Source organism: Paramisgurnus dabryanus, chromosome 21, assembly GCF_030506205.2.
Source record: "Paramisgurnus dabryanus chromosome 21, PD_genome_1.1, whole genome shotgun sequence".
NCBI lineage: Eukaryota > Metazoa > Chordata > Actinopteri > Cypriniformes > Cobitidae > Paramisgurnus > Paramisgurnus dabryanus.
This window is the reverse complement of record NC_133357.1, coordinates 29,929,080-29,957,059: the sequence shown is the minus strand read 5'-3', so window position 1 is coordinate 29,957,059 and position 27,980 is coordinate 29,929,080. Positions and strand designations below refer to the sequence as shown.

At 35.9% G+C, this 27,980-nt stretch overlaps 1 protein-coding gene across 4 annotated transcripts; it reads right to left on the bottom strand.

Annotated features, from left to right (window-relative positions):
* Positions 1 to 9: 9 nt before the first annotated feature.
* On the bottom strand, positions 10 to 27,968 carry LOC135775940 (protein sel-1 homolog 3). 4 transcript variants are annotated; one of them, XM_065286541.2, is made up of 24 exons: positions 27,791 to 27,946; positions 26,866 to 26,940; positions 26,424 to 26,776; positions 25,990 to 26,116; positions 25,107 to 25,228; positions 24,093 to 24,208; positions 23,355 to 23,419; positions 23,116 to 23,239; positions 22,582 to 22,711; positions 20,706 to 20,852; positions 19,431 to 19,654; positions 18,756 to 18,935; positions 13,017 to 13,139; positions 11,127 to 11,267; positions 10,892 to 10,954; positions 10,634 to 10,810; positions 10,298 to 10,425; positions 8,154 to 8,237; positions 7,853 to 7,934; positions 7,691 to 7,766; positions 7,446 to 7,540; positions 7,142 to 7,266; positions 1,451 to 1,632; positions 11 to 731 (listed from the first exon to the last, which is right to left on the bottom strand). In XM_065286541.2, exons 2-24 carry the CDS (start codon positions 26,901 to 26,903, stop codon positions 499 to 501), a joined length of 3,135 nt encoding a protein of 1,044 aa, XP_065142613.1. In that variant the 5' UTR covers positions 26,904 to 26,940; positions 27,791 to 27,946; the 3' UTR covers positions 11 to 498. The 4 variants fall into 4 exon arrangements, 3 of the variants coding, with proteins under 3 accessions (XP_065142612.1, XP_065142613.1, XP_073669073.1); XM_065286540.2 differs by having other exon boundaries at positions 10 to 731; positions 26,424 to 26,940; positions 27,791 to 27,968; XM_073812972.1 differs by lacking the exon at positions 27,791 to 27,946 and having other exon boundaries at positions 26,866 to 27,028.
* Positions 27,969 to 27,980: the final 12 nt, after the last annotated feature.

The window sequence follows — 27,980 nt, the reverse complement described above, 5'->3', positions numbered from 1 at the left end:
GCACAAAAAAAAAAACTAATTAAGTTGTAAACTTGAACTTTTTTATTAAAATCTTTTCATAGCCTTTAAAACACAGGCCTCTTTTTCACAGAGTTTATACAGTATGAATTCTTGAGCTCTTGAGTCTTGAGAAGCATTTTTAAAACTGAACTGCTCTTAACTTGACAAAGTATCACATACAGTGGCACTCATAATGTAATGACAAAATGTGAGAACTGAATTAATGTCAGATTAACAAACACAACTGTAAAATGTATTTCTGTCAAGTAATCAATTCGCATTCAATGAAATAGACAATATATAGTATGTAGTTTATAGGAACTATAGATGTCTGATGGCAGTTTTTGTAAAGTCTTTCTGTAAACTCTAATGTAATGTCTTTAGGTAAACTTCAGGGCGAGAGACATAAATCTTGAAACACATTTGATGCTTGTTTTGTTCTTTTTGTGATGGATTTAAAAAGTCTCCTCTTACATTTGACAAACATGTGTCCTTTTCTCATAGCAGATGAGAAACAAACATTGTGAAGATCACACACACACAGACTCCGGTCACCGTGACGACAACATCCGCTGTTTCCTGCAGCAAGCGGCTGATGTGGGCCGTCCTGGTCTGGACGCTGTACTGCTGATGTGCCCTGGAATCCAGTTGACTTTCATGGGATGAACGAGAAGGATCACGCTGAATCTCTGATGATTGGTTGGTTGATTGAGACTCTGCTGAGTAACATGCTGATGTAAAACAAAAAAATAAATGAATTAAATAATAAATTTTTCAGCTAACTGTACAGAAAACAAGTCTTTTGAAATAAAAGTTTTATGTGGAAAAATTGTTCAGTTCAAATTAAAGCTCGTCCTTATCCCAGGAAAATTATTTATTTAAACTTAAGTTTCCTATAACACATCAGTGCCTATTTAATACTATTGGTATTTATTTCACATGCAAAGAGGTCAGCCAATCATATAACAGCACATAAAAATATAAAGGAATGGTTCACCAAAAAATCTTACTGATTTTAAATCTGAAGATGCACAGTGCGAATGAGATTTGAGAACTAGTGAAGGGAAATTTTTATTGAATTTAACGCTTGTGTGCTAAACAAATCTGTAATGCCGTGTACAAGTCACTTGGAATACATTGATACTTTGGTGCTTTATCATGTTTTAAACTTCACAGCCCTTGCAAAATGTTTTTATTATATGGAAAGATAAAACTGGTTTGGAAAAACATGCATTAGTGAAAGATGAAGAAATGTTTATTTTTTGATGAACTGCTCCTTTAAAGATGGCAAAAATAGTTTAATCAGAGAGAGGTTAGAAAGTTACAAATTATAACTTGCTTTTAGTGCATGAAACCTTAACATTATGTGTGATCCTCAGGTCAATGTGTAAAATTATGAAAACTTTAATGATCTGTTTGAACATCACAGTAAGTGAGGTGCATGTTTTACCTAGAAAACACTGTAATAGTGTGATAAACACAAAAACAGTGAGGGTGGCAATGATGCCACAGGCCAGTGGCAGCTGAAAAGAGCTGTGGGTAAAGTCTCTCCACGCTCGCATCACCTTCATCCTCCAAAGAACTAAAGAACATGGAGTCACGGCATCTTCCTCTCCCTCAAATTCCATACATCTACAGCAGAAACAGTGAGATGTGAACACTTTAAAAAGACACATGCAGATGTGTTTGCATTTAATTGATACCCTATCATTGATCTCTACACAGTTCACATGAAATAAAGTTATTTGTCATATTAAACCTAGTTGCCATTATTTTTTGCTATATGTTTTGATTTGAAGAAGCAAAACAATAATTATGTCATGCTTCAAACTTTCTTTTAAACATTTTCTAAAGTCAAATAATAGTATAACAGGCCGACATAAAAAATAAATAATTTTCAGAAAACCTTTATTTTCTGGTGTGGCTCTAATGGTTATATGTAACCTGCTTCTCTGACAATTGAACAAGATAATGCTTCAAAATGTTTTTGGTATAAGAATGTTAATACCTACTAAGCCATACTGAAAAATGCCTGCTCAACAAGTTGTAAAAAGACACACACATGCATGCCTGGGATTGAAGCCATGTCCAAACTATGAAATCTCATAAATGTGTGTGGAGAGGATCACCCTGCCACAGCACAAACATCCTTAAAGGATTACTCCACTTTCATAAAAAATACAGATAATTTACTCAACCTCATGTCAGATGTTTATGTCTTTCTTTGTTCAGTTGAAAATATTTTTTTGTTTGTTTGTTTTTTTGGAGAAAAACATCCAGGATAGTGAACTTTAGTGGAGCTCAATGGTTTGCAGATTCAATGCAGCTTCAAAGGACTCTAAGCCGGTTGTGCCTCATACGTCTTGAAAAGTGAAGCCACTGGCTCTTTGATCGCCCCCTGGTGGCTGGCTGCAGTACAAGTCATAACAATTCAAACAAATGGGACTCTGCTCTAAATAAAAAAAATATTTACACTTAACAATAAAAGTTTCCGAAAGATGGTTTTGGTCCTTTCAGGTAGTTGTTATCACGCTGATATATGTTTAATTGTTCTTTTTTGTGATACGTTTTATTTTAGCTAGTAATTTGATGCTATAGAAACGGGGGGTGTCGTTATGATTGGCGTGGTTGAATTGGGCGTGTGAGCATTTGGGCCGAAGTTTAATACTGCGGCTCCGCCTCTGGCTCCAAGGACGATTCCTTCTGCGCATGCCTTGGGTCCAAACTGACGTTTTTATGTAACATGGTGGCGACCATGTTTGGACATTTATGCGACTTCGTGTCGTCCATCTTTTTTTACAGTCTATGGCTCTAAACGATCCCAGCCGAGGCATAAGCTTCTTATCTAGCAAAACAGGAAAAAAAAATTAACTTTTAAACTGCAACTTCTCACCTTGCACTAGCCCTGTGACGTGCCAGCGTGACCTTATGTATTATGTAATCATGTCGAAAAGTCACGTGTTACATGTGAAACGCACACTTGAAGACCATTTTAAACAATAAAATGACACAAAGACATTAACTATTATCAAAGTTGGACTTAACTTTATTGTCCCTTTTAGGGAAACTAAGATCATATCAGGCTGCCAGGATTACACAAGTCACATCTATATACACATCAGTAAACACTAATATAATTATACGCTTCCTCAATAAAAATGCCTAAAAAAGTACAGTTCATAAAATCCCTATACACATTGAAGTTAAAATTATACATAGAGGCTTTGTTTACATAACAAATACCTTCTTCTCCATGAAGCAATTTAATAGTTTTACAGCCACCAACATGAATGAGTTACAAGATCTTTTTGTCCTGCATTCAGGAAGTCTAAAACGATGACCTGATTGCAATATCTAAAACTTAGTATGTAGTGGATGATCCACAAAGCTTATTCCACATACAACAACGTCAGAACGGTCCTCTTTCTCAACACTTGTACTTGACCTTTCGCCGTAATTACGTAATACGTAAGGTCATACTGGCGCATTACGACAAGGCTAGGAAGGAAGTGCAAGAAAAAAAGTAATGATGATCTTTTTAATAGATTAGTGGGATCTTTTAGAGCAGTGGTTCTCAACTCCATACCCCCCAGAACATTTTAGATGTCTCCATATATAAAACAAATATTCAAAAATTCTGGGAGGGGGGGCCCCGAGGATCATACCGGTCAACAATTCCATTTTTCCTGGGAATCTCCCGTATTTCACACCTATCCCCGCCCCATTCCTGTTTTGTTACTTCTCCCGGGAAACTCCCGTAATTTGTACAGCCCTACCCTGTTATATAAATAATCACATCAATATATTATTCCAAGGTTGTCCAGTTGCCGGATCTTTTATGAAAGGCATCCTACTCACACAACAGACACATAATTTTTACCTGGCAACCTACAACTTGGTTGGGCTGTTGATATCTGTGCAGGTAGACAAGAGAAGTTGTATCAAGCATCACTATTAAAAATGGGATTAGAAAGCTCAAAATAATCCTTATGTTGTTAATCGTTGCTTTATATTTATTATATGTATGTTATAATTTTAGCGCTTTTAAAACGAATGCAAACTGTCACTTTTTGACCTCAACAAGACCCCACCCCCCAGAGGTCTCCCGCATTTTGGAATGCGATTGTTGACAGGTATGCCGAGGACTGGAGTTGAGAACCACTGGTGTAGAGACCTATGAAGCTGCATTTAAACTGCAAAGTGTTGAGGTCCACTATATGGAGAACAATCCTGGAATGTTTTCCTCAAAAAACTTTTCTTCTCCACTGAACAAAGAAAGACATAAACGTCTTGGATGACATGGGGGTGAATACATTGAATACAAGTGTAGTAATCCTTTAAGTGGTGCCTTAGATGATGCCAGCACTAAAATATCCCAGGATGATAGCCTCAGCTGTCTGAAATAGCTCACTGGCAGGAAACAACTGAACAGGTTAAATGGGCGACTCTTTAAAAAAGGAAAGCCAGCGGACTGCCCTGGTGTCCTAATACTCTCTGATAACAGGTCCAGGGGGGGGGGATTGAACACACTGGCATCAGGGCCATTATAATGTGCCATGAAACAGATAATGTGCCATTGGCTTTTTAGGTCTATAACTTTCATTATTACACAGCTCTCTAAGGGGCTGTTTACACTTGGTATTAAGATGTGTTTTCTTACACGAGAGAGAAACATTACGTTTACACCTGGTATTTAAATCCGTCTCTTTTGTCCACTTTTGACCGCTTCTGTCCTGAATACTGTGAGGGGGTGGTCTGTGAGACGGTGAGCGAGTCTCTCTGCTGTCATTCAAACGCGAGCGGGAGTAATGACGAGTTTATATGGACGCAAACTAATGGCCCTTTTCCATTGCATAGTACCCCACGGTTTAGTTTAGTTTGGGTCGGGTCAGCTCACCTCACTTTGGCGTGGTTAGCTTTTCCATCGAGTTTAGTATCACTTCGGAGTGGGAGGGTTTATAGGCGTGTCGTTATATTTACGCTGCCTACTGCTGTGACATCATACACGTGAGAGCATTGTTGTACATTCCCATACATTCATTTATTTCTCAGTCTGCCACAAAATTAAAATTGGCCACCACAAATAGATGTTTGCACATCGCGTTTATAACTACCTCTGTCTCACATGACAGTTTCTGTTCAAACACCCGACCTGTGGCGTCAGTCGACGGCGCTCCGCTGAGCCTCATTCAGTTGCATTTAAGCATAATGCGGACGTGGACGTCGTGAATGTGCCGCCACAAACTGCAAGTCTGGAAAAAACTGTTATGTGTCCCGGATTCTCAACCTGCGGATTTTCATCGCTAAAAGGGTGTTTGGAAACTTATAGCAGAACACAGATAACAACATGTTTGCTTGAGACAGCGCAAGCTAGCAGTAAGCTAAAGCTAATATTTACATTATAGCGATGACGTGACGATTCTCTCAGACCAATCAGTGATCTACAGTGTTTTCGCGTCACGTTTGGTATCAGCTCGGGTCGCTTGGAACCCCAACCGAGGTGGTACGAAAAAAAGTATCGGGTACTACGTACTGCACCCAATGGAAAAGCTCCCAAAAGTAAGCTGACCCGACCCAAACTAAACTAAACCGTGGGGTACTATGCAATGGAAAAGCGCCATAATATTATGTCGGAGTCCACTGCTTGTTTAGCAAGTAAACATGCTGCACAGAGTTTTGTACGTGTGTATGTAAGAGCTTTCTCTGAATTTTCAGCGCAATTGATGAAATAAGATCGCACAACTTTCACACGCTTTCAAAATGAAACTGCGGAGATCAGCCGCTTTAGTTTTATCAATGAAAGGCTAAAAATAGTGCTGTTCACCGTGTGTTCGCGCCAGAAGTCAGAAAAGACGTAAAACATTGTGCTCAGTACCTCAGATTAGATAAATAGGCAGAAAGAAGGTGGTTGCGTGTGGCCGTTCGAACACATTCAACCAAATGTGCGTTTACACTACAAAAGCAATCCTATCGATAGGGTTTTCGACTACCTCTGAATGTGGTTGAAAGTGGTCGAAAGTGGATGAGCTCAAAAAGTTTTGAACACCGTTTACACCTGGCATTAACGTCGTCCACTTTTGATCCGATCGATGAAAATGCATGTTAATGCCAAGTTTAAACAGCCTCCAAAATCCTTGATTCTGATTGGCCAGTGACAACATTCCAAGGTTTGTTTTTAATATCAACCACTCAAACTACTAACACACAGTAACCCAGAGGCTGCAAATCATTTTGACAGGAACAGTTTAATATTACACAAAAAATAAATATAAATAAGTCTTTTAAAAACATATATGACATAATCAATTTTCAATCAATATTTTATTTTCCTTACTTATGAGGTTAATAGCCACGTAATATATAGACCATTTCAAAAGATGTAAACAACACTGGTCCAGAAGCACTTCCTGTTTCAGTTTTTTAACACTAGATAAACGTTGGGATAAAATACAACCAACAGAACATATAGAACTGAGTCAAAAAGTTAAACAAACATCTTTAAGATAATGATTTATGTGTGAAATAAAAAACAGGAAAGTGCCTCTGGACCAGTGTTGTTTACATCTTTTGAAATGGTCTTTAGTCAGCAGGTTGATTCTTTTGCTCATAAATGTATGTAAAATAAAGTAATGTAAACTTGAAGTTTTTGTACTGGTGGTAGGCTGTGTGCTACACGCTGCTTACGCATACGGTGTGAAACCGGCGTAAGGGTTAATTCATGCACTCCATTCTAAACTATATTTAAAAACTGCCATGCTTTTGTTGTTCTGTTTTCTTTGTTTTTTATTTAATTTAAAGCTGATGCAATTGAATTACATTAAATTCATTAAATACATTTTATCATTTTAGAAAGCCTATTATGACATTTATATCAAAATATTACACATTTTTGTCACTTAAAATCTTGAATTTCTTTACATTTTGTGGTTAAAGTTTATTGTATCTTGGGGAGGAGGTGGCATCTACACACAGAAAAACTAAACTGCATGCAAAAACACATACACTTGTGTGCACATACACTCGGTTTGCATTATTTTTACAACATACAACATGTTTTGCATTATTCAAAACAAATACAGACCTGCAGTTTCTTTCCAAGCAACACACAAATTAAGAGGCAAATGATTTAGACGGCACAAACCTGGACAGGAGTTTCTCCACCACAACGTGACGACTTCTGTCTGCTCCAAAAATTCCCATTTGATCTATAACATCCTTAGAAACTTCATGACCCTCTTCAATCAACATGGCCATATTAAAGAGTCCCTGATTCAAACAGAAATGGCTTGGATATAAATAGATTGATTTAAACAAATAGGTATAACTTATTTACATTTGTGCAATTACAATTTCATTTCATTTCTGTTGAGTGGGTGGGGTGTACAATAGTGGTTGCAATGCACAACAATACTACTGTAGTTTGTATACTTTCAGTTTGTGTGTACCTGAGGACTGCCGTGCGCTGCTGCCATACTGTACATGTCAATGGCCTTCACCATATCTGCTTTTTCACTGTAATAATCACCCATCCTCAACAAACCTGTATAGACAAGAAGCCTTTATTTTTGGGAGGGTGTAAAACTCTGAGATCCCTTGTATACATGCAATGTTTAAATGACAAGAAAGGTATCTATCGAGACAAGTGAATAGATGATGTATGCTGTATTTTTGTCACTATAGTATTTCTCACCAGATTCCTGAGGGATGTGATTATAGGTGGAGTAATTGTGATATCTCCACTGACAGACTGAACTGTGATTTAACACCTAGAGGTACACAAACACATAAATGAATGCAAATGAATGCTACAACTTGCTGGCCTGGTAGGCTGAAAGACATGTAAGATGTTCACCTCACACAGATAGGCGGCATTGTGCTGTGCCACACCGAGACCAGTTTCAGCTAGCATTGCGTATTTCACCAGTGCCTCACCCCTTTACAGATAACAAAAAGGCACACAGCAGATTAACACACAGGAAACTTTAAAGCATATGCAGAGAAAAAATAAAAAAGTGAAACAACATCCAAGTCATACACAAAACATGAAAGACACATCGAGTGATTTTTCAAAAAAACTTCATCTCTTTGAAGGTCTCAAACAGTATAGATGGATAGAAGGATAGTACATTTGGGAAGATGTTTGGACAGATTACCATGATCCTCTTTGATATGTTTGGAGAGCTTCTTTAACCATGATGCCCAGGTGGCCATTTAACTCACTGACTCGTTTCAGTAACCTAAACAAACAGAAGAAACTCAGACATTCGTGCAACTAATCATTTACAGAAAATAAAAGGTTTTTACAAATTAATATACATTTTTTATTTATATATAATTTATATTATATATAAATATAAATACTTAATATATAAATATATATTTTTCTTAAAATTATAAAAGTGTGTGTATTTATATTATGCAGAGTACACACACATGTAGGATGTAAACAAAAACGTTTACTCTGCAAACGATTAGTTCAGATTAATCATTATGCGCCCTATCAGACATACACAGAATCAAATAAAACCTAAGGGGGCGTGCACACCAAAGTTTTTACGCCCGCGGCCAGCGTATGTTTTCAATTGTTTCCAAGCTCAGCGTTTTTCAAACAAGCCAGCAGCAAGCGTTTTTTCCACGCTAAAAAACGGTGCTCAGCATTTTTCCACGCTAAAAAACAGCGCTGAGCGTCGAGAGTCGAAAGAGATTCAACTTTGGGTGAAAAGCTCCGCTCGTCAATGTCAGTTCTCACACGGCCGTCCAATCACAGTGGAGGAGTATCACAACAACCAACCGGCTCACAGCTCAAGTATAACAGCTACCAAAGTGCCAGGCTTCTTCAGGCTCAGCTCCTCCAGCAGTGTTTTCAGCAGTGTTTAAAAGTTTTGGTGTGCAAAACCACTAAACCATAATTAGCATTAGGGCGTGTGCACACCAAAACGTTTATATTAGGGCGGTGTATCGCCAACAATTCCCCGATACGATACGTATCCCGATACAAGTGTCCCGATACGATGCGCATCACGATACAAGACTATTTTGAATTACATTTTTGTTCAGAATTTAGTAACATTATTATTATTATTTTTATTATTATTTGTTTATTGTACATTGAATAAGCAGTGTTGTAACAGTTGTGTTTTTGCCATTCATTTATTAGCTATTAGAAATATTTAAAATCCCAGAATTAGTATTTAACTTATGTTTTTTTAAAAGCATTTTTACAAAGATGTTGCCTTACTCTTGTCTCTCATTATTCTACATCTATGAATATATCTATAAACATGCAGTCAGACTTAATAATATTTAATATAAAGTAGCTCTGTATCTCTTCTCTAGACATACACTTTTCACATGCAAATCTTTGTCGTGTTTCTTCTCAAATGCGTTAGTACTGTTTTATAAGAGCATGGCTAATAAAGCCCTTTGCAGTAGTATAGGCTAAGATATCTGCACTTTCATACTGAACTCATTGACTTTAATGCGCGCTGCGCGAGTACGTGGCTCACTATGCAGACACGAGCGCCAGCGAGACAGACACGCAAAGTGAAAGTATACTCCGCCACCTTTAACTCTACGTACTTCGCGGGACACATGCGTCCTTTCCATATAGATCACGGATCAACAGCAATTCGTCACGTTACTTTCAAAAGTACATCCGAATCGATACGGAAGGTGCTGTATCGATGCGCGCATCGTCAGGCGTCCATGACGATGTATCGTCGTATCGATATTTTGAACACAGCACTAGTTTATATGCAGCAAAAACGCCTGGAGGATACCGAATGCCAGCTTTCTTCAGCTGAGCGCTTTGGTTGCTGTGGTAATGCCCTGCCCCTCCTCCACTGTGATTGGACGGCCGTGTGAGAACGCTCAGCGCTGAGCACAGAAAAAAACGCCGAGCTCCGGTTTTCAACGCAGAAGAAAACCTCTAACTGCTGGCTTTTTTTGAAAAACACCAAGCTTCCATTGGAAACAATTGAAAACATGCGTCGGCCATGGTCGTAAAAGCTTTGGTGTGCACGCCCCCTTATTATTCTTAAATGCAGACAATTGTGCTCCTGTATAGCTCAGTGGTAGAGCATAGCATTAACAGCACATAAGGTCAAAGGTTCAAACCTACAAAACACACATATAAGCCAAATGCAGAAGTGTGTAACAAATGTGTGAAACATGTGCTTTATTCATTAATTACTGTAATTTTGTTCAAAGTTCAGTCCATCTATTGCAGTATACTGTGTTTACTAGAGCTCAGAGGATTTTGGGATCTGATGGGACAGATGGATGGACTCAGACATACAGCACAGCTTTCTTTTGATCTCTGTTCACTCCTCGTATGATTCCACTGGAGAGAAACGAGGCCGACTCCACGGCACCTTCCACATGACCCAGTTGAGCCGCGCGATGAAAGTATTCAAACGCTGCTGTCTGAAAAGGCATTGCAGTCAAGAAAACATTTGTTTTGTGGGTTTGTTCACCATCCACACTACCAAAAGTTACAAGACTTACAAAGTGCACAAATATAATAATATATGGAAGAATAGAAATGAGCAGCTCAGATATTCTTCACTAGGTCTCATTTTGTATTCTATTTAAAACAGAAATGATTTCAGAAAGAGTAAAACTGTGGTGTGACCTCGTTCCTGTGTGGTTTGTCTGGGATGTCACCATTCAGATGATAGACACCCACATTGAAGAGCCCATCACGACTGCCATTCTGAGCCGCCAGCTCAAAGTATCGGATCGCCCGTCTTCTGTCCTTTACTATCGTACTGTAATACCAGCCGAGTCCATTCAAAGCCTCTGCAGAACCCTGAGAGAACCAGATGAGATTACGACTGAAGATGTGACATTAAATGCACAGCAGACGTACAGTACGTGTAGATTTGCTCACCATGTCTGCAGCTTTCTTCAGTAGCTCAAAACCAAGCGTTTGGTTCTTCTTCACTCCTTTTCCCTATTCAGACATAAAGATTTTATTCAGGCGTATGATTATAGCAATCTAGAGATGCATCATTTTACATACATTTTCCTAATCTCGTACCAGCTTTTTCTATTTATACAATGCAAGCTTATAGGTGTGTAATGCAAATGCTTGAAAAGATATGGCCCAGGAGACTCTGGATTACCTTCAGAAGAAGAATGGCGTAGTCATACATGGCTGTGGGATCGGCCATCTGCAAGGCACTCCTGGCGTACCACGTCAACGCTGATCGAATGTCCTTTTCCACCCCGTTACTGCCATACAGGAGCATTTTGCCCAAAGTTTTCTACAACACACAACAAGCCAAAACCGGTAACACTTCATTTTGATAGTCCACCTAGACATTTTACTAACTATAAGTAACTTTGCAACTACTTATCAACTACCAGTCCTTAGAGAATTAGTAGACGTGTGTGTGTCATTAGTGTGATGATATCTCAACAGTCTTTAAGTATCTCTGCAGGTGCATGTCAACTTTTTCCACTAACCCAAACCTCTTCCCTAACCCCAACACTTACAGTCTAATAATACACAAATGATAATACGTTGACGTATAGTTGCAAATAATGGAAATTTAGTTGACATGTAGTTGCAAAGTTATTTATAGTTAGAATGTCTAAAGTGGACTATCAAAATAAAGTGTAACCCCAAAACCCTTATATGGCTTTTGAGACGTTTTGGTGGTGTTTTCTCAAGGAAAGATGTTTAAGTTCCTAACTGTAGTATTATATAATCTGGTGCATATCTTAAAGGCACATATCATAATCACGTTCAAACTTTAATTCAGTTGGATTGATTTACATCCAGAGAACAGCCTACACAGCATTACGCCACATGAAGTCAAAAACATTTCCGAGGATGATGTGGATATGACGCCACTGGCAGGTGACGAAAGACTGCTTAAAACTGTGAATTTCTCTGGATTCAAACATTGTTGGAAACATTTAGGATAATGCAAGTAAACAAAATAAATAACTCTGTCAAAATCTTACATATTGTGTGTTTACCCAGTAGCAGTATGGACTATAATCAAGTCTTCTGGACATGATTGATACTGCAGCCTTACGACTTGATGGCAAAATTTGCATTGAAGGCAAGATTCAAACCAAAATTCACAGACAGAATATTACCTGCTTCATTCGTGTCACCTGCGTAAAAATGACTCTCTTACTTAGTATTTTTGTCTTGTTTTCAGTACAAATATCTAAAAATTATTAAATCAAGAATCATTTTCTTGATGAGCAAAATGACCTTAAAAAAAAAATAAGTCTAGTTTTTAGGCAAAAAATATCAAATTTAAGTGATTTTGTGCTTAAAACAAGCAAAACAGTGGGGTAAGACAATTTTTCTTGAATATATCTTGAATTAAGTGTTTAAGCACCCATTCACTTATATTTTGTATATTTTAACCACAAATTATATTTTATGTCTTAAATTTACTTAGATCATGTTACTCATTTAGAAAATGCGTCTTGATTTAATAAGAATTTTTAGATATTTGTACTGAAAACAAAACCAAAATACTAAGTAAGAAAGTCATTATGGAAAGCAGCTGTTGCGGCGCTTATTAAATAAATAACCAGCCGATATCACCACTCACATCTGCGCTTTTTTAAAATTGCGCTTTCACGCTAATTTGCCCCGTTTAGTAAATCTGGCCCCTTATTTACAAAGTGCTCAGTCAATTTTTGCTCAGTGTCATGTGACATCCACTATGCAATGAAGAGTAAATTTGGACACCCAACAATGAGATTTCAATAAAAAACTTTTCAAAATGTCCTTTCTCTTTCCACACGTACAGTACTCACAGCTGTATAGAGATCTGTTGTTGTCTCTTGGATACTGGCATCATTACTGTAGTAACCAAAATAGACCTGACATTGACTGAACTGTTTTAACAAATAGGTCCCATTTCATCATTTGCAAAACAACACTGTCTGCAGATAGAGAATTAAGCTCTTTCGACTCTTAGAAAACAAACAGCACCACACTGAATATAAGCTACAAGAGAAATAATGATAAAGTAGTGAAATACCTGTGATTCGACATCTCCTCTCTCAGCCTGGTGTTTCAAAAACTGCACAACATCACCCGATTCACCTGTTTGAGTCAGGAGCTCTTCAGCGTTGTTTATGTGAACGTGTTCGGTTAGTGTTTGCTAGACAAAAATACACACATTTAGACAAAATTCATATCTTTTAAAGCACACTGTGTATGCTACTTAGACTCTAAAAATGTCTGAGTTATTTTCGACCCAAATATTGGACAGAAAACATGCTGGGTTAAAAATTACCCAATGTTGGGTTGTTGTTATGCAATTATGGGGTATAATAACCCAACAGTTGGGTCAATTTTATCCCAGCGGTGTGTCCAATATTTACCCATTATGGGTCAAAAATAACCCAGACAATTTTAGAGTGTAGATTAACAAATGAACAAAATTATTGTCCAACAATTTTTGGGTCAAGTTTAATGTGATTATTATTGCTTGAACTTTCATCTCTGTATCTGACCTTGTTTTCTGGTAAACCACACCATCATCTGATACTGAAGCATCATTTCATTATCAAATAAACATTTGCATATTCTCTTTTTACTTGTTATTTTGCATTAGGATTAACAACAAATGTTCACTTTACCAGACTCTGCAGTTTAGTTCATTTTATTTTAATTGTTCGCGCAGTTTAATTGATGGGATTATATGGACAAATTCCTACACTTTTAAAGTCTCTACAAACTGGAAAATGAAGAAAATAACCTTAGTTAAGATTGTACAAGTCAAACAGATTTGGTACAACATGAAAGCAAATACAGAATTTTAATTTCACTTAACTCAAACTAAATTTTATTTTTCAGGAATTTTGTTCTGTTTACACCTGGAATTAAGATGTATTTTGGTTGATCGGATCACATCAGTCCTAACTTCTAGCACAAACACACAGTTTTCAGCACAATCTTTCCCAATCTTTCAAAAAAAAAAAAAAAAAACTAAAGCGGCTAACACCTCCTAAACCTTATTTCATTGAATGAGCATCAGTATCGTTTATTGTTGTTGTTTTTTTTTTGCTGGGTATGATGTCTGTGTTAATTTTAACCCATAATGGGTAAATATTGGACAGAACACACAACTGGGTTAAAATTGCCCCTATGCTGGGTTATTTTAACCCAACTGTTGGGTTATTATACCCCATGGTTGCATAACAATAACCCAACATTAGGAATTTTTAACCCAGCAATGTGTTCTGTTCAATATTTACCCATTACGGGCCAGACATAACCCAGACATTTTTAGAGTGCTGAAACAAATACACTTATCTATTATAGACTATGGATTTATTCATATTCACCTATGTTTTGCAAGACCATATACATTACTAATCAGAATAATTAAATAGTTGGATAATTTTTCAATAACAGTTTTTATGATTTGAAACTTAAAATGAAATGTAGAGGACTTCATAACAGAACTTACAAGATATACAGACAGTTTAGGACGGTACTTTAATAAATCCAGTTTTGTTTGCTGTTTGACTTTAAATACAAACTTTTTTAACTTGACTATTTTGATTGTCAGCTTCCCACACAATGCTATCGTGCACAGGCATTCAAAGTGTCTAAACAGAGTCAACAGCGCTCAAGTTTGATCTGTCCTAAAATGACTTTGATATACACAAAGCTGCAGAGTTTTGAATGTTGTTCATCATATAAGCTAGGCCTCATCAACTTCAAGCAGCGCTGCAAGAATCAACAGCCAGATGACATCAAAGTATGAAGGTATATTTGGTGCAAAACAACTGCACACCTGTGACAGTAAAATTTGTATTTGTAGAGATTATCCACACATGTGTATCAGTAAATTTGAAGTCACAGATGAAGAGTTGCAAACTTGTAGATTTTTTTTCTTTCCCTCAAATACAACACAACAGTTACACATTCACAAATCCTTCAGTGCAGCTGCACAAATCCCATTTTACAAATCACAGATTAAGAAACTCACAACCTCACGTTTTTTGCTACAATTGCTGCAGTAAATATGGTGCATAACCTACTTGAACACCTGCATCAAAATATGTGAAGTCACACACAAATTTTGTACATTCGTAAATCAGTTTGTGCATCTGTGCGATGAGAGTTGCATGTGTGTACAATTGTTTTTTTCACAAATATTTTTTAATTTTTTAAATATTTTCTAGCACAAACACAAGTACATAAATGCAACTGCTTGAATATGCTGCTACGAGTTTCAAACACTCTTATTCGTGTGCTCTCTGTTTTGCACCAAATATCTCGAGATAAATGGTGCGAAAGTGATTTGTACACCTGTAGGCTATGGCGAGCACTGTTCAGCACTGCCCACCAGGTGGCGCCCGACACTCACTGAAGCAGAGTTTATTAATTACCACCAATGTTTCAGCAAGGTAAATCAAGGTATTATTTTCACCAAGTGGAGAACAATACAAATAGGAGTGCTAATTATGCACAGATGAAGGTAATTACATACAATATTCCAATGATTCATTAGTAAACAAAATATAAGTTCCTTAAATCTCAAACCATCAATATAAGTAGATTAAAAAATACAAGCAGCAAATACACACATAGGCCTACATATAAATAAGATACATGCTTTTTCTTCTAATATACTAATTTGGATGATTATTTCTGTCTTTTTGAATCTGGTTACTGAACAACTAAATTATTTTTATTATTATCTAAACAGTTGTTCTGATTTCTTAACCTTTACTTTGGATGCTAACCCAAATCAAATCAGCTTTTTAGACTTGTGGGTAGCTCGTAATTGTTTATATAGGGATCCGATTAAAAAACCTTCAGCTCGTAATACACTATTGAGAGTGGATTCTTATTGTCATGGGCAGGGTCGTACGCAGGATTTTATAAATACCAAGGTCCATATGTATTTTTCTAGGGCATGCACCCCAGGAAAAAAATTCTTATTTCTCTGCTCTACATATATGACTTCTAACACATCAGAAAAAAAACAATCAAATAAATATAGATCTCAGTATGCACAAGACTTGTGTTGTTTATTAGTAATACATAGAAATAATTATTTTACCATCCTGGGCACACTGCTGTGTCAGTAAAGTAAACATAGGCTAACTGAATATAGGATAATTTTAGTGAATTAACTAAAGGCTATCAATAATTTGTTTATTAAATTCATTCACAATATGCATACACTTATTATACACTTAATATGCTGAAATACAACATCAATAATCCAGTGGCAGAACTAGAATTTTATAAATGGGGTGTCCAAGGCTTTTTTAAGGGGTCCATATCCCATGAAAGAAAACGACATGTAATTATTATAATACTTCACATTACCCCATATTAGATAAATATTCTTCTTGCCCTGAATTCATTACATGCATTATACTAACTGTAAGATACAAACATAATGCAAGGCTGAACTTGCATAATAAACCAATAATAAACCAACTTACTTCAAAGAGCAGGGCTCAACATTAAGGAATGTTGGCAAAAAAGGTATTTATTTTAAAGTAAATATGGATTATTATTTTTTTACAAAGTTACAGTCAGAACCAGTGAGTGATTTTCTCTTCTTTTGTTATTTAAGTAACTTTAATGACTTCAACAGGTAATGTTTATTAGGCTTTAAGACAGAATGTAATAAAATGTTTACATTCGGAAGACATATTAAGACATAATCAGTAGTTTACTATGATACTCACTAAAACAGCTAAATTCACAAATAATGTGAATTTGTCAGTTTAAGCCAAGCCGAACATGGGCTCATTTAGACTCTACCTGTGGATGAAGCGTTGTGCCGCACACATGATGTGTCGCGTTTTCAAGTTCAAGGCAGCAGACAAGTACAATACAGTGAATCTAATGAATATACAGTAAAAGATCTCTTCAAGAATTAAGGGGAGGCATTAAATTTTGTTCAACCTGATCTCACGAATTTCTGTGGCATAGTCACAGAATTTTTTGCTAATTTTTCTGTGGCATTCTCACGGATCCCTGCATATTTCCGTGGCCCTGCCACAGACTTTCTTTTCCGTGGCATTCTCACAGATTGGTTACTCAACTGTTTTGTCCTATTTTCTTACCATTGTCACTTCGGTTTAGGGTTAGTCAAAAGCTGGCTATCATACAGGAGTTTAATGATGAGAAATATGAAACCGCAGTGACTGTCAAGGTGATAGGACAAGAAACATTACTGCAGCTGAGCCAGATGGGTGTCCAGATAGGAATTGACACGGTATTTTTTATCTAGAAGGTGAGGTGAGTTGGACCAATTTTTACTTAGACAGGAGGCCTTTTAGGTATATTAAATGCGAACATTGGGCACACATGGTTTAAAAGAAGATTTTGATTTGGGTTGTTTTTATAGGTATTATGATATTAAAAATGAATGGGACTTACATCATTTGGTATCTTATTTATATGTAGGCCTATGTGTGTATTTGCTGCTTGTATTTTTTAATCTACTTATATTGATGGTTTGAGATTTAAGGAACTTATATTTTGTTTACTAATGAATCATTGGAATATTGTATGTAATTACCTTCATCTGTGCATAATTAGCACTCCCATTTGTATTGTTCTCCACTTGGTGAAAATAATACCTTGATTTACCTTGCTGAAACATTGGTGGTAATTAATAAACTCTGCTTCAGTGAGTGTCGGGCGCCACCTGGTGGGCAGTGCTGAACAGTGCTCGCCATAGCCTACAGGTATACAAATCACTTTCGCACCATTTATCTCGAGATATTTGGTGCAAAACAGAGAGCACACGAAAAAGAGTGTTTGAAACTCGTAGCAGCAGATTCAAGCAGTTGCATTTATGTACTTGTGTTTGTGCTAGAAAATATTAAAAAAATTAAAAAATATTTGTGAAAAAAACAATTGTACACACATGCAACTCTCATCGCACAGATGCACAAACTGATTTGCTAATGTACAAAATTTGTGTGTGACTTCACATATTTTGATGCAGGTGTTCAAGTAGGTTATGCACCATATTTACTGCAGCAATTGTAGCAAAAAACGTGAGCTTGTGAGTTTCTTAATCTGTGATTTGTAAAATGGGATTTGTGCAGCTGCACTGAAGGATTTGTGAATGTGTAACTGTTGTGTTGTATTTGAGGGAAAGAAAAAAAATCTACAAGTTTGCAACTCTTCATCTGTGACTTCAAATTTACTGATACACATGTGTGGATAATCTCTACAAATACAAATTTTACTGTCACAGGTGTGCAGTTGTTTTGCACCAAATATACCTTCATATCAAAGTACCATCAAGGTGATCCGAGAAATCATCAGTCTGCTTATCAATCACTCTCGTGGTACTTTGAACCTGCAGTTCTTGCGGCGCCACATGAAGTCCAACTCACCCTATAACTTTTGTCTATTGCTGTTAGTAGTGATTGTCGGATAGCGCACATGGATTTAGCGGTTATGTCTGAGGCCCTAGGTAGCGCCAGCCCTAGTTATAACACCAAGTGTGTCTCTTTCGTAATCAGATACCAGTTAATGATATGTTTTGTGCATTATGATCAAATGCCGGTAACAGCATTTTGACATTTTCTACAAAAAACGAAACATTAAAAATACTTTTCATTTTAAAACTGAAAACAAAGAAGATGTATATATGACATGTTTTTTTACATTAATAAATTGTGGATCATAAATAAAATCTGGTTGGATTGTAAATCTGTGCGCGTGTGTGTGCGTGTGCGTGTGTGTGCGTGTGTGTGTGTGTGTGTGTATGTGTGTCACTCACCCCAGAGTCATGTAGTTCATCAAGATCAATGCTGGTTTGTTTGCCTATGTTGGCATAATATCCGTTTGCTGTATTGTGATCTTCAGGGAAACCGTCGAGACCCTGCATGTGCTTGTATCCCAAATGCATTAGAGAGAGGCGGTCATCAAATACCCCACCTATCAGACTATAAACATGAGCCTGAGAGAGAAATAACAGTCAACTTCTTGTCTGTGTTTTCATTTGTAGTTCTTATGATTTAATTTAGTGTTTCTGAAGTGTTTACTTACTAAATAGTTACTAGTTACTTAATAAACACATTTTCTTTTTACATTTTTTAACACTTTCTCCTCTCTTAACTCAACATCCAGAGATCACTACAAGTATGTGGTAAGTTAAAAACTATAAACACTGTGTGCTTAAATTGTGACATTATCTAAGCATTTACAGTATCTTAATGTTTAAGTGACACTGATTCAACCAATGGCATGGTTTTAACAATTTATCATAATACTATATAATTATATAACATATGGATTAAAAACAAAACAAAACATTACAATAGTAATAAAAAGTTATGACCAAAAATTATTTTAAAATAATTACAAATGACAAAATTGTAGGCATTTTGATTTATTGTTGATTTTGAGAGAAGTATTGTTTCCATTGCAGAGCTCCTGTGTAATATCTTCTTACCTGCTCCAGGTCGACAGGAATGCCCAAACCAGACAGGTGTAGGGTAGTGAGCAGGAGAGAGGAGGTGTGATGACCCAAGCACAAGGACATCTCAAGTAACTCTATAACTGTAGACATGAGCTCTTGGTCATGATCAGATTCTTCTGATTCAGATATTGCTGTTAACATATCCTGGAAAATCAACCAGCTTAGGCCCAGCAAATTTTCACTGCCGTTATCTTGACCTTTGGAAAGAGGAAAAACATCATTTTCAACATGCTGTACACATTCAGGTCCCATTGTTATGTCCCATAATATATATGATATAACTGTTCAATCCCAATTTGAAGACCATTTGCTTTTTCAGTGTAATAGAGTTAATAAATATTAGGAATTATACTATTTACAGATTTTGCTAAATGCTAATATTATATTTAAAAATATATATTTTTGGAAAGATGCATAGCTCAAGACACTCATCATGAACATAGATAAAAACAGCCGATGATCACCCAGCAAACATCATACATTATTAAGAATCAACTGCATGTAAACTTTTGTGCTGGGTTATTTAAGTAAATCGAGTTTGCTATGGACTATCTATCAATATCTGTTAAGAGTAGTAATAAATAAAAAAACAAAACACTTTTCTTATTATTCTTATGGTGAATTATAATATTTAGCATATTCTGTAAAGGATATGTAAACTTAAAGTATCTGTGAAAAAAGAGTCGCAATCGTATTGTGATATTTCTGAGGGAAACAGGAAAGTCACACAATGAAAATAGTAGGCGTGGCTTGTGTTTTTCACTTTTAATTGATTAGATATAGAAAACTAGATGCATCATTCAGAAAGGGAACTCGCAGCAGACTGAAAGTTGGCGGGGGGGGGGGGCGGGGTTACTGGATGCTACCCCCAAGCCATCTAGCTGACATCATAACAAACTGATTGCCATAAAAAGGCAGAAGTACATTTCAGATTTTGATTTAAGTTTATGAGGGCACGTATATTAAAAAAATAATGACCCACACGGATAAATTGTTTATAATGAACACTGTAATATTTCATTAAAAATAAGAATTGTCAGTTTTTATTTCATGGGGATTTTAAGAACAGAATCATATCTATAAAGCAATCGTAATATTATTTGATTAAACACATTATATTGTCAAATCACAATATCATAATGAAGTGAACACAGGGGTATTTTTGGTATGTTTACAGCTGCTTAAAATCTTTGTCTAATATTTCCAAAAAATAAAAAAAATAAAATGCATAACAAGAGGCGTGAATACCTCTGCTATCTGTTATGATGTGATTGTTGTCCATCAGAAGCCTTAGGGTGCTGTTAAATTGTCTCTGCTGGTCCCAAGACCAAGTCTGTATGCATTCTTCACGAACACTCCACTTCTTCATATCTTCATAATAAGACTCACAAACATCTGATCAACAACAACAACAAAAACCACATTAATTAACTCATTTCCCGCCCGCAATTTTTTAAAAAGTTGCCCACCAGCATTTTTTGTGATTTTCACAAAAGTTTCACAAAATGCCTTCCAGGAAAATTTTCTTCTAAAAATATATAAACATACAAATATGTAAAAAGAAAGAACATTTTTGGTTTGCAAAAAAAAAAAACAATAAACAAACAAAATGGGGAAAATTCAGCCTATCTCTATATTTTCTCTGCTTATAAACTCTTAAATATGGGTATTTTTCTTTAAAAACATTTTTTTTAGCAAAAACTGAAATAATTGCATTTTTGTGAAGTTATTTTGTTAGAGATTGGATTCAGAATGATTATCAAAACATACACAGAGTTTAAAATTAGTAAATAACGTTTTGCTTCACATTTTAAATAAATTGGTCATCTAGTGTATAATCGCGGTATTGCAGATTAACCTAAAAATATGCAAATATTTTCTCTTAATTGACGAGATAACTCATCAATGGTGGGGAAAGAGTTAAAAACATTATATACTTACTCTTTTATTAAATAAAGCATTTAATCTCATTTAGGTTTGTGTTCAAATAAAAAAATATTGTAATTGTACAATCATTGTACATAATTGTACATAATCATTGTATATAATTGTAAATTAGCTTTTTATGAAACTCCTAATAGATTCTGCCAACAAACCAGTATTTCTGAATGGCTTGAGTCCGGCATTAAATGGATTTGAAGCTCAAGTATTTGATGAATGTATAATACATGCCGAGAGCATTTGATCAATATCATTATCTAATTGTTGCGTTTAGCGGCTTTTGCATTTGAGATCCTCATTTATAAGTACATCACCAGGTTTTATCCTCATTGACGGCAAATGCTAGTGGTTGTCACATAAAATTTTTAATATCAATAAATGGGCACACTGTAAAATATTTGCTGTAATTTTGCAGCTGGTTGCCAGTAACTTACTGTAGAAGATAAAGTCTGAAAATGTTTCATGTTCATTTAACTTTGAACAAAATGTTGCCAGTAAATAACATAAATGTAAAATCTACAGTAAGTTACTGGCAGCTAGTTGCCAGTAATACCCAGTAATACTGTAATTTATACAGAATTTTTTTACAGTGCAGATTTTTAAAAAATAACGGCTTCAGTTTCAGTCTGTTCCTCACACAAAGCTTGAAATAAATAAGCCATGAAATAAAGATTTACATTTAGGCATTCAGTAGACACTTTTATATAAAGCGACTTTCAACAGCGAGGACAACAATAAAGCAATTCATCTTAGGGAGACAATTATGATGATATGCAATACAAATGTACAAAGTTTACCAAATTTTAGACATAATACATATTTAAAAAGGAGATAGAGAGGGTTTTCATACAGTGACAATATGTTCCTATCAAATATTCCCAGAAAACATAAGTCTTTAGCTGTTTTTGTATACTGAGGGATGAGGAAGAGTTTGAAGATCACTAAACCAACCAGAAATAGTGAAGGTAAATGATAACTTTAGGATCTACTCAATCATTTCTCATCAAATTCTCAGACCCAAATAATCTGAGCTCTGCTATTCACAATCATTTTACAGCTTTATACTGTTACTTTTTATCGATACTGTTTGTTTTTGTCTCCCATTGCTTGAAAATATATGTATAAAATCACTGTTGAAACAGTAGAGTGTGTCTTTTGTATAATGTAGGGTGAAAGTGCTCACCTGTAGGGACATTGCTGTTCGGTCTTAAAGCCTGCAGATAAAGCTTAGTCACATGATTCATTTCATTACAGTGTCTGTGGAGTCTATCCAACTTCTGGAGCATCTTAGCAGGGGACAATGGGTTTATCACCTTAAATAGAAATAATATATCAGATTTTACAGCATAAGATTACTTACTGATCATCATTTGATTTGATTTTGTCAACTTACAAGTCAATGCAAAGATGCAAACTAATGTAGTTAGTAGTACAAATGTACTTTTGCATCATGGGCGATGCGAATAATGCAATTGGGAGGCACAATTGCCTCGGAAACACATGTTATTTGCCTCAAAACGTGCACGTTGAAAATATTCAACTCGAGCAAAAAATTAGCATGACACGAAATTAAATCTGGAGTGAGGAACACGATGTTGCACATTTGGTGTGTACACAGCATTAGGATGCTATTTGACGCTTTAAAATTTTAAGTTGAAAATATTTATCGATAAGGGAAAGTCTATGTACATCTTGTGAACCGCATTTATATACTCACTTTTTCAGAGCCTAAGCGATAGTATTTGACTGGTCCCAAATAGCCACGAATCCCTCGCATGTAGATAGATCCACCAAGCACAAAATATCCCGATGTGTCATTATATTGAATTGGCTGATGAAAACTATGAAAAGATAAGCATTAAGTTATAGCATCTACCTTTAGATTTTTTATTCTACATTGAAAAAAATTACTGTCAAAAGATGGAAAATAAAGTATTGAATATGGTGATATCTTACTCATAAACATGAGTGGTCTCCTGGATTCTTCCTGTAGGTGCACTGTTTGTAATTGTCAGCTTCGTCTAATAAGAGACAAAAATTTAAAATTTATGATGTCACTTATTCACATCAAAATCATGATTTCTCCCACTATACTGTATGTATTCAACTAAACAAGAAAATCAATTGCCCTGATCATAATTATGGTTGATGTCAGATACTACAGATATCAGAAAGATGCCACAGTTCAATAAATTGGTAAAATCATGAATCATTTTAAGCACAATTTGAACTTAAAGGGATAGTTCACCCAAAAAGGAAAATTCTGTCATAATTTACTCCCCCTAATGTTGTTACAAACCTGTATAAATGTCTTTGTTCTGATGAACACAAAGGAAGATATTTTGAGAAATGTTTCTAACCAAACCATTCGTGGACCCCATTTACTTTTATAGTATTATTTTTTTCCTAGTATGGAAGTGAATGGGATCCACTAACAGTTTGGTTCCAAACATTCTTCAAAATATCTTCCTCTGTGTTCATCAGAACAAAGAAATGTATGCGGGTTTTTAACAACATAAGAGTGAGTAAATGATGACAGAATGTTCATTTTTGGGTGAACTATTCCTTTAAGTAACTACATTTATTTATAGGTAATGTCAGGATAAATTGTTGACTACCGGTAATACATTTTTGTTGACCTTTGCATGTGAGTGATATTTCTCGTTCCCTCTTTATTGGAATTTGTTGATGTACCTTTGACACCTGAAAGAAGACGTCCAGACGGATCCATGTATGGAGGGGTAATGTTGTGTGTGCTGTAAATGCATGTTCCTCTCCGGTCACCATACGCACCTGCAGCACTATTGTACCTGAGCGTCAAAAAAACAGACACAAAACTTTTAACATACAGTAGGTGCTTTTATTATCTCCAGCCATGTTTATGTCCCACTGGTATTTTTTTTTGGTAAAATATTTTATTTAAAAAAAACTGGCATATGAAGAATATGACTTTTCTCAATATAGGTTTAAAGGGGACATATTATGCAAAATGCACTTTTCCCACGGCCACTGCGTGTCTGCTTGATTTTACCCAAAAGCTTTTCTAACTGCGTTTGCTAGCACAATGTATCGCTAATGTGGCTAAAGATAATATTGTCCCAGACTGTATTCACAGGAATCAGATCTATTTTCAAACAAAAACGCTTACTGTCTCTTGGTAACGGAGGGAGGAGCTGTAGCTCATTAAAAGGTACACACACATGAAAACAATAATGGGGCATTTCGGACATGCTATAATAAATGAACTGCGGGGTATTTGGATCTGAAACTTCACAGACACATTCTAGGCATAACAGTGCACAACAATCCAAATGCAATTTAATTTTGAGGGCAATTCACAATCATAAACCAGTAGAACAGGCAAGATGTCATACACAGGCTAGGAAACAGGTCAGAACACAGGACAGAAACAGGCACAGGCCAAACAATAGAGAGCATTAAGATCTATAAAACAAAATTTTCTGAATTTTCAATCAAGCTGGAAAAACTGTCATTGTTTTTGAAGAATCATGAAGTTTGATCCTCATTTATGTCTCTGCTTTAATGTTTTTTTTTTTTTTTTGCATTTCATCTCTCTTCATGTGCTTTAAAGTCAAATTTTGCTTTTGCATGACTGTGAACATCCAATCAGAAACGAGCTCATGACATCACAGTTTTCACAGTGCTTTGATTGACTTCACACATAGGAATGTGCTCAGACCGGCTTACCTTTGTCAGACAGCATAAGAACAGGAGTCTCATATTTTTTGTGTTCATTCACATGTTTGACTATCCCACACAGTGACTGATCACACCAGCTCAGCAGGTAAAGCCACACAGACATCGTCACACTGCAGTCAAAAAGATCTGAGGTCAGCTGTAGCCATGCAAGCTCTCAAATTATGACAAAATTACCACTTATAATTCACTTAAGAATAACATAATGATACATAATGACATTTAACATTCAACAATCCAGCATCCCAACTTCAAAAACTTTGATAATCCATTGCCAAGTTTCTATGATATTCTGGTCTGTGTATGAAAGCATTGAAAATGCATTATGAGAGTGCCTGTAAACTGTGTTTTTTAAATAAGTTTGACTTGCCTAGTGATGCTCGCCTTCAAGTACAACAAATAATATTGACAAAACAATAACATAAATAGCCTTATATAGCAAGATATACCGAAATTATTGAAACACTGCAGATGTGCATATCGCCGTATGGATATAGCAATGGTTTGCAATAATTTAATAATTCAAAAATAACTATAGTCAAAGTTATAGGTTGATGCAGATAGCAGAGAGACTGGTGAGACATACGGAATGATGCTTTCTTTTTCCCAGAGAGAATGTGAAACGTGTAAGTTGGTTACACAATTTTAAGTTGTTGGAAAAAGAAAGTATCATTTGAAAAGTATTCATTTGATTTTACAAACTTAAAGTACCATCACATTGTATAGCGCATTTTTTGTCATCACATGCATTTGACCTGGGCCAGTTAGCATCCATCACCTAACAATGAGCATGTAGCAGGGCCCTAGCAACCAACCAGAACATCTTAGCAACAGCTTATCAACACCCTAGCATTGTAAGAGTGATGAGTTTGACCTTGGTTGTTTGCGAGCGAGGATGCGTCTCATCTCCAGATCTCTGTTCCTGAAGGAGGAGAACTTGTGTATGATGCCGTATCTCTCACCGGTACTCGCAAATGGAAAACTAAGGAGATCCACCTTATCTGAAACAGCACAAATGATCAAATAAGACATGCTACAGATGTAAAATTGTCCACTGTTGCACCACCATAACAGAAACTTTCTTCAAGTAGCAAATTATAGTTTCTAGTTTCCCCATGAAATATTACTCCACCCTATTTTTTCCATGGAACACATAAGGACATTTTTTTGACAATTTTATATACAGCACCAAAACATGATCCATTTGTGTTCCAACGAAAAAAAAAAATCAGCATACTGTTTTGTAATTACAATTCAATTTTTAGATGAACTATTCATTTAAATGATTTTGATTGGTCAGTTTTCCACCTGACTCATGTGGACATTTTTCAAAAACATCTTTGTTGAGCTGCCACATCAGCCAAGCCTCCCATGAGACCGATCTCGTCTGGGGAGGAGCTGGACGCTCAGAGACTGGTTGTGTCCTCAAAACCGTAGAAGTTCTCACTAGAGATTGGTTATATCCTTTACCAATGTCCTTTTTACCCAGATGAACCAACCAGGACCTTAGTACCACATCATGTGCCTCCACTGGTCTCCTCATGAAAAAGTCTCTCCGGTATACAATGGCTGCAGGAAACACCAAGAGAATCTTTCTGGATCTGGGTTTTCCAAACCGTTTAAGATTAGTCCACGTCCTTCTGTAGACAGTCACGTTGGTCCTTGTTGGGGTTGAAAGAACTATTTCAACCCCGACTCCACATGCAGTAGAGCAGTTATAATGCACTTGTACTGTACATCTCTGTGTTACCATGTCAGGAGCATTTCCAAACTGCACAAAGTCTCCATGATGAGTCCTATCAGCAGCAGGTAACTCACACCAAACCTTCATAAAAACAGAGATTATACACTTTAAATCATATACTGGTCAAAATGTCATTTCTATCTGTAAAAATGTACCATTTAGGTCTAGATATCTATACATTTGTTACCAGTATATACCTCTGAGGTACTCATATGAACTCTATGGTAGTTCTGTCAAGCTAATGTAAAAAGTATGTTATGCCACTACCATACATGTCTGAAAAACATGGTATTAGCACATTACTTATTGTTAGTTTTTGTACCTGGTCTTAACATATTTAGAAAGCAACCAAACAAAGTAAAACACATAAATGGTAAATAAAAGTTGTTTATAAAATGATAAATGGTTTTAAAAAGTGTGACAAAAATCATAGTTTTATTTAAGAGTTAAAATATCCTTACTGTATAATGTAAGTAAGTGGTACAGTGATGATTTTTTGTTATTCATCTGGGTACCAAATGATGGTATTACAACTTTTTTACGTTTCTGACAAACATATACATTTACATTTGTGGTTGCAGTAGTCTGTATGGCAAATTCAAGTCAAAAATGGTCTTATAAAATGTTTTAACAACGACTGTAGGTTTCAGTGACATGCTAATTCATGTTGGTGTAGAGAATATAAGCTACAGTATGTGCTGTTCTTCTTCAAAGTATGATTCATATACAAAGACATGTCTGCGCGTTAAAAGCGTGTGATCGAAGATAATCTCCCTTTGTTCAATCAATAACGACACGACTTATAATGTGTATATAGCATACGACTAAAATATAATGATTTATTGAATTATAGTGAAATATTAATAAATCTGAAGGTGAAGCTAAAGCTGTTATGTAAACTGTGTCAAAGTGAAAATAAAAATTGTCTTACCGATGAGAGTATAATAGTGAACATTAAACTTTCCACAGACTTCATCTTAACAAGACGCGCGACGAAATGAAGCCATTAAAATGACTTAAAGCCATCAGCAAAGATTATCTTTCTTTGCTTGTTTTCATTTGAGTTTTGCGCTCTTCCGTGTGTGAAAACGGCAGGTGTGTGTGTGTGCGTGTGCACCAAA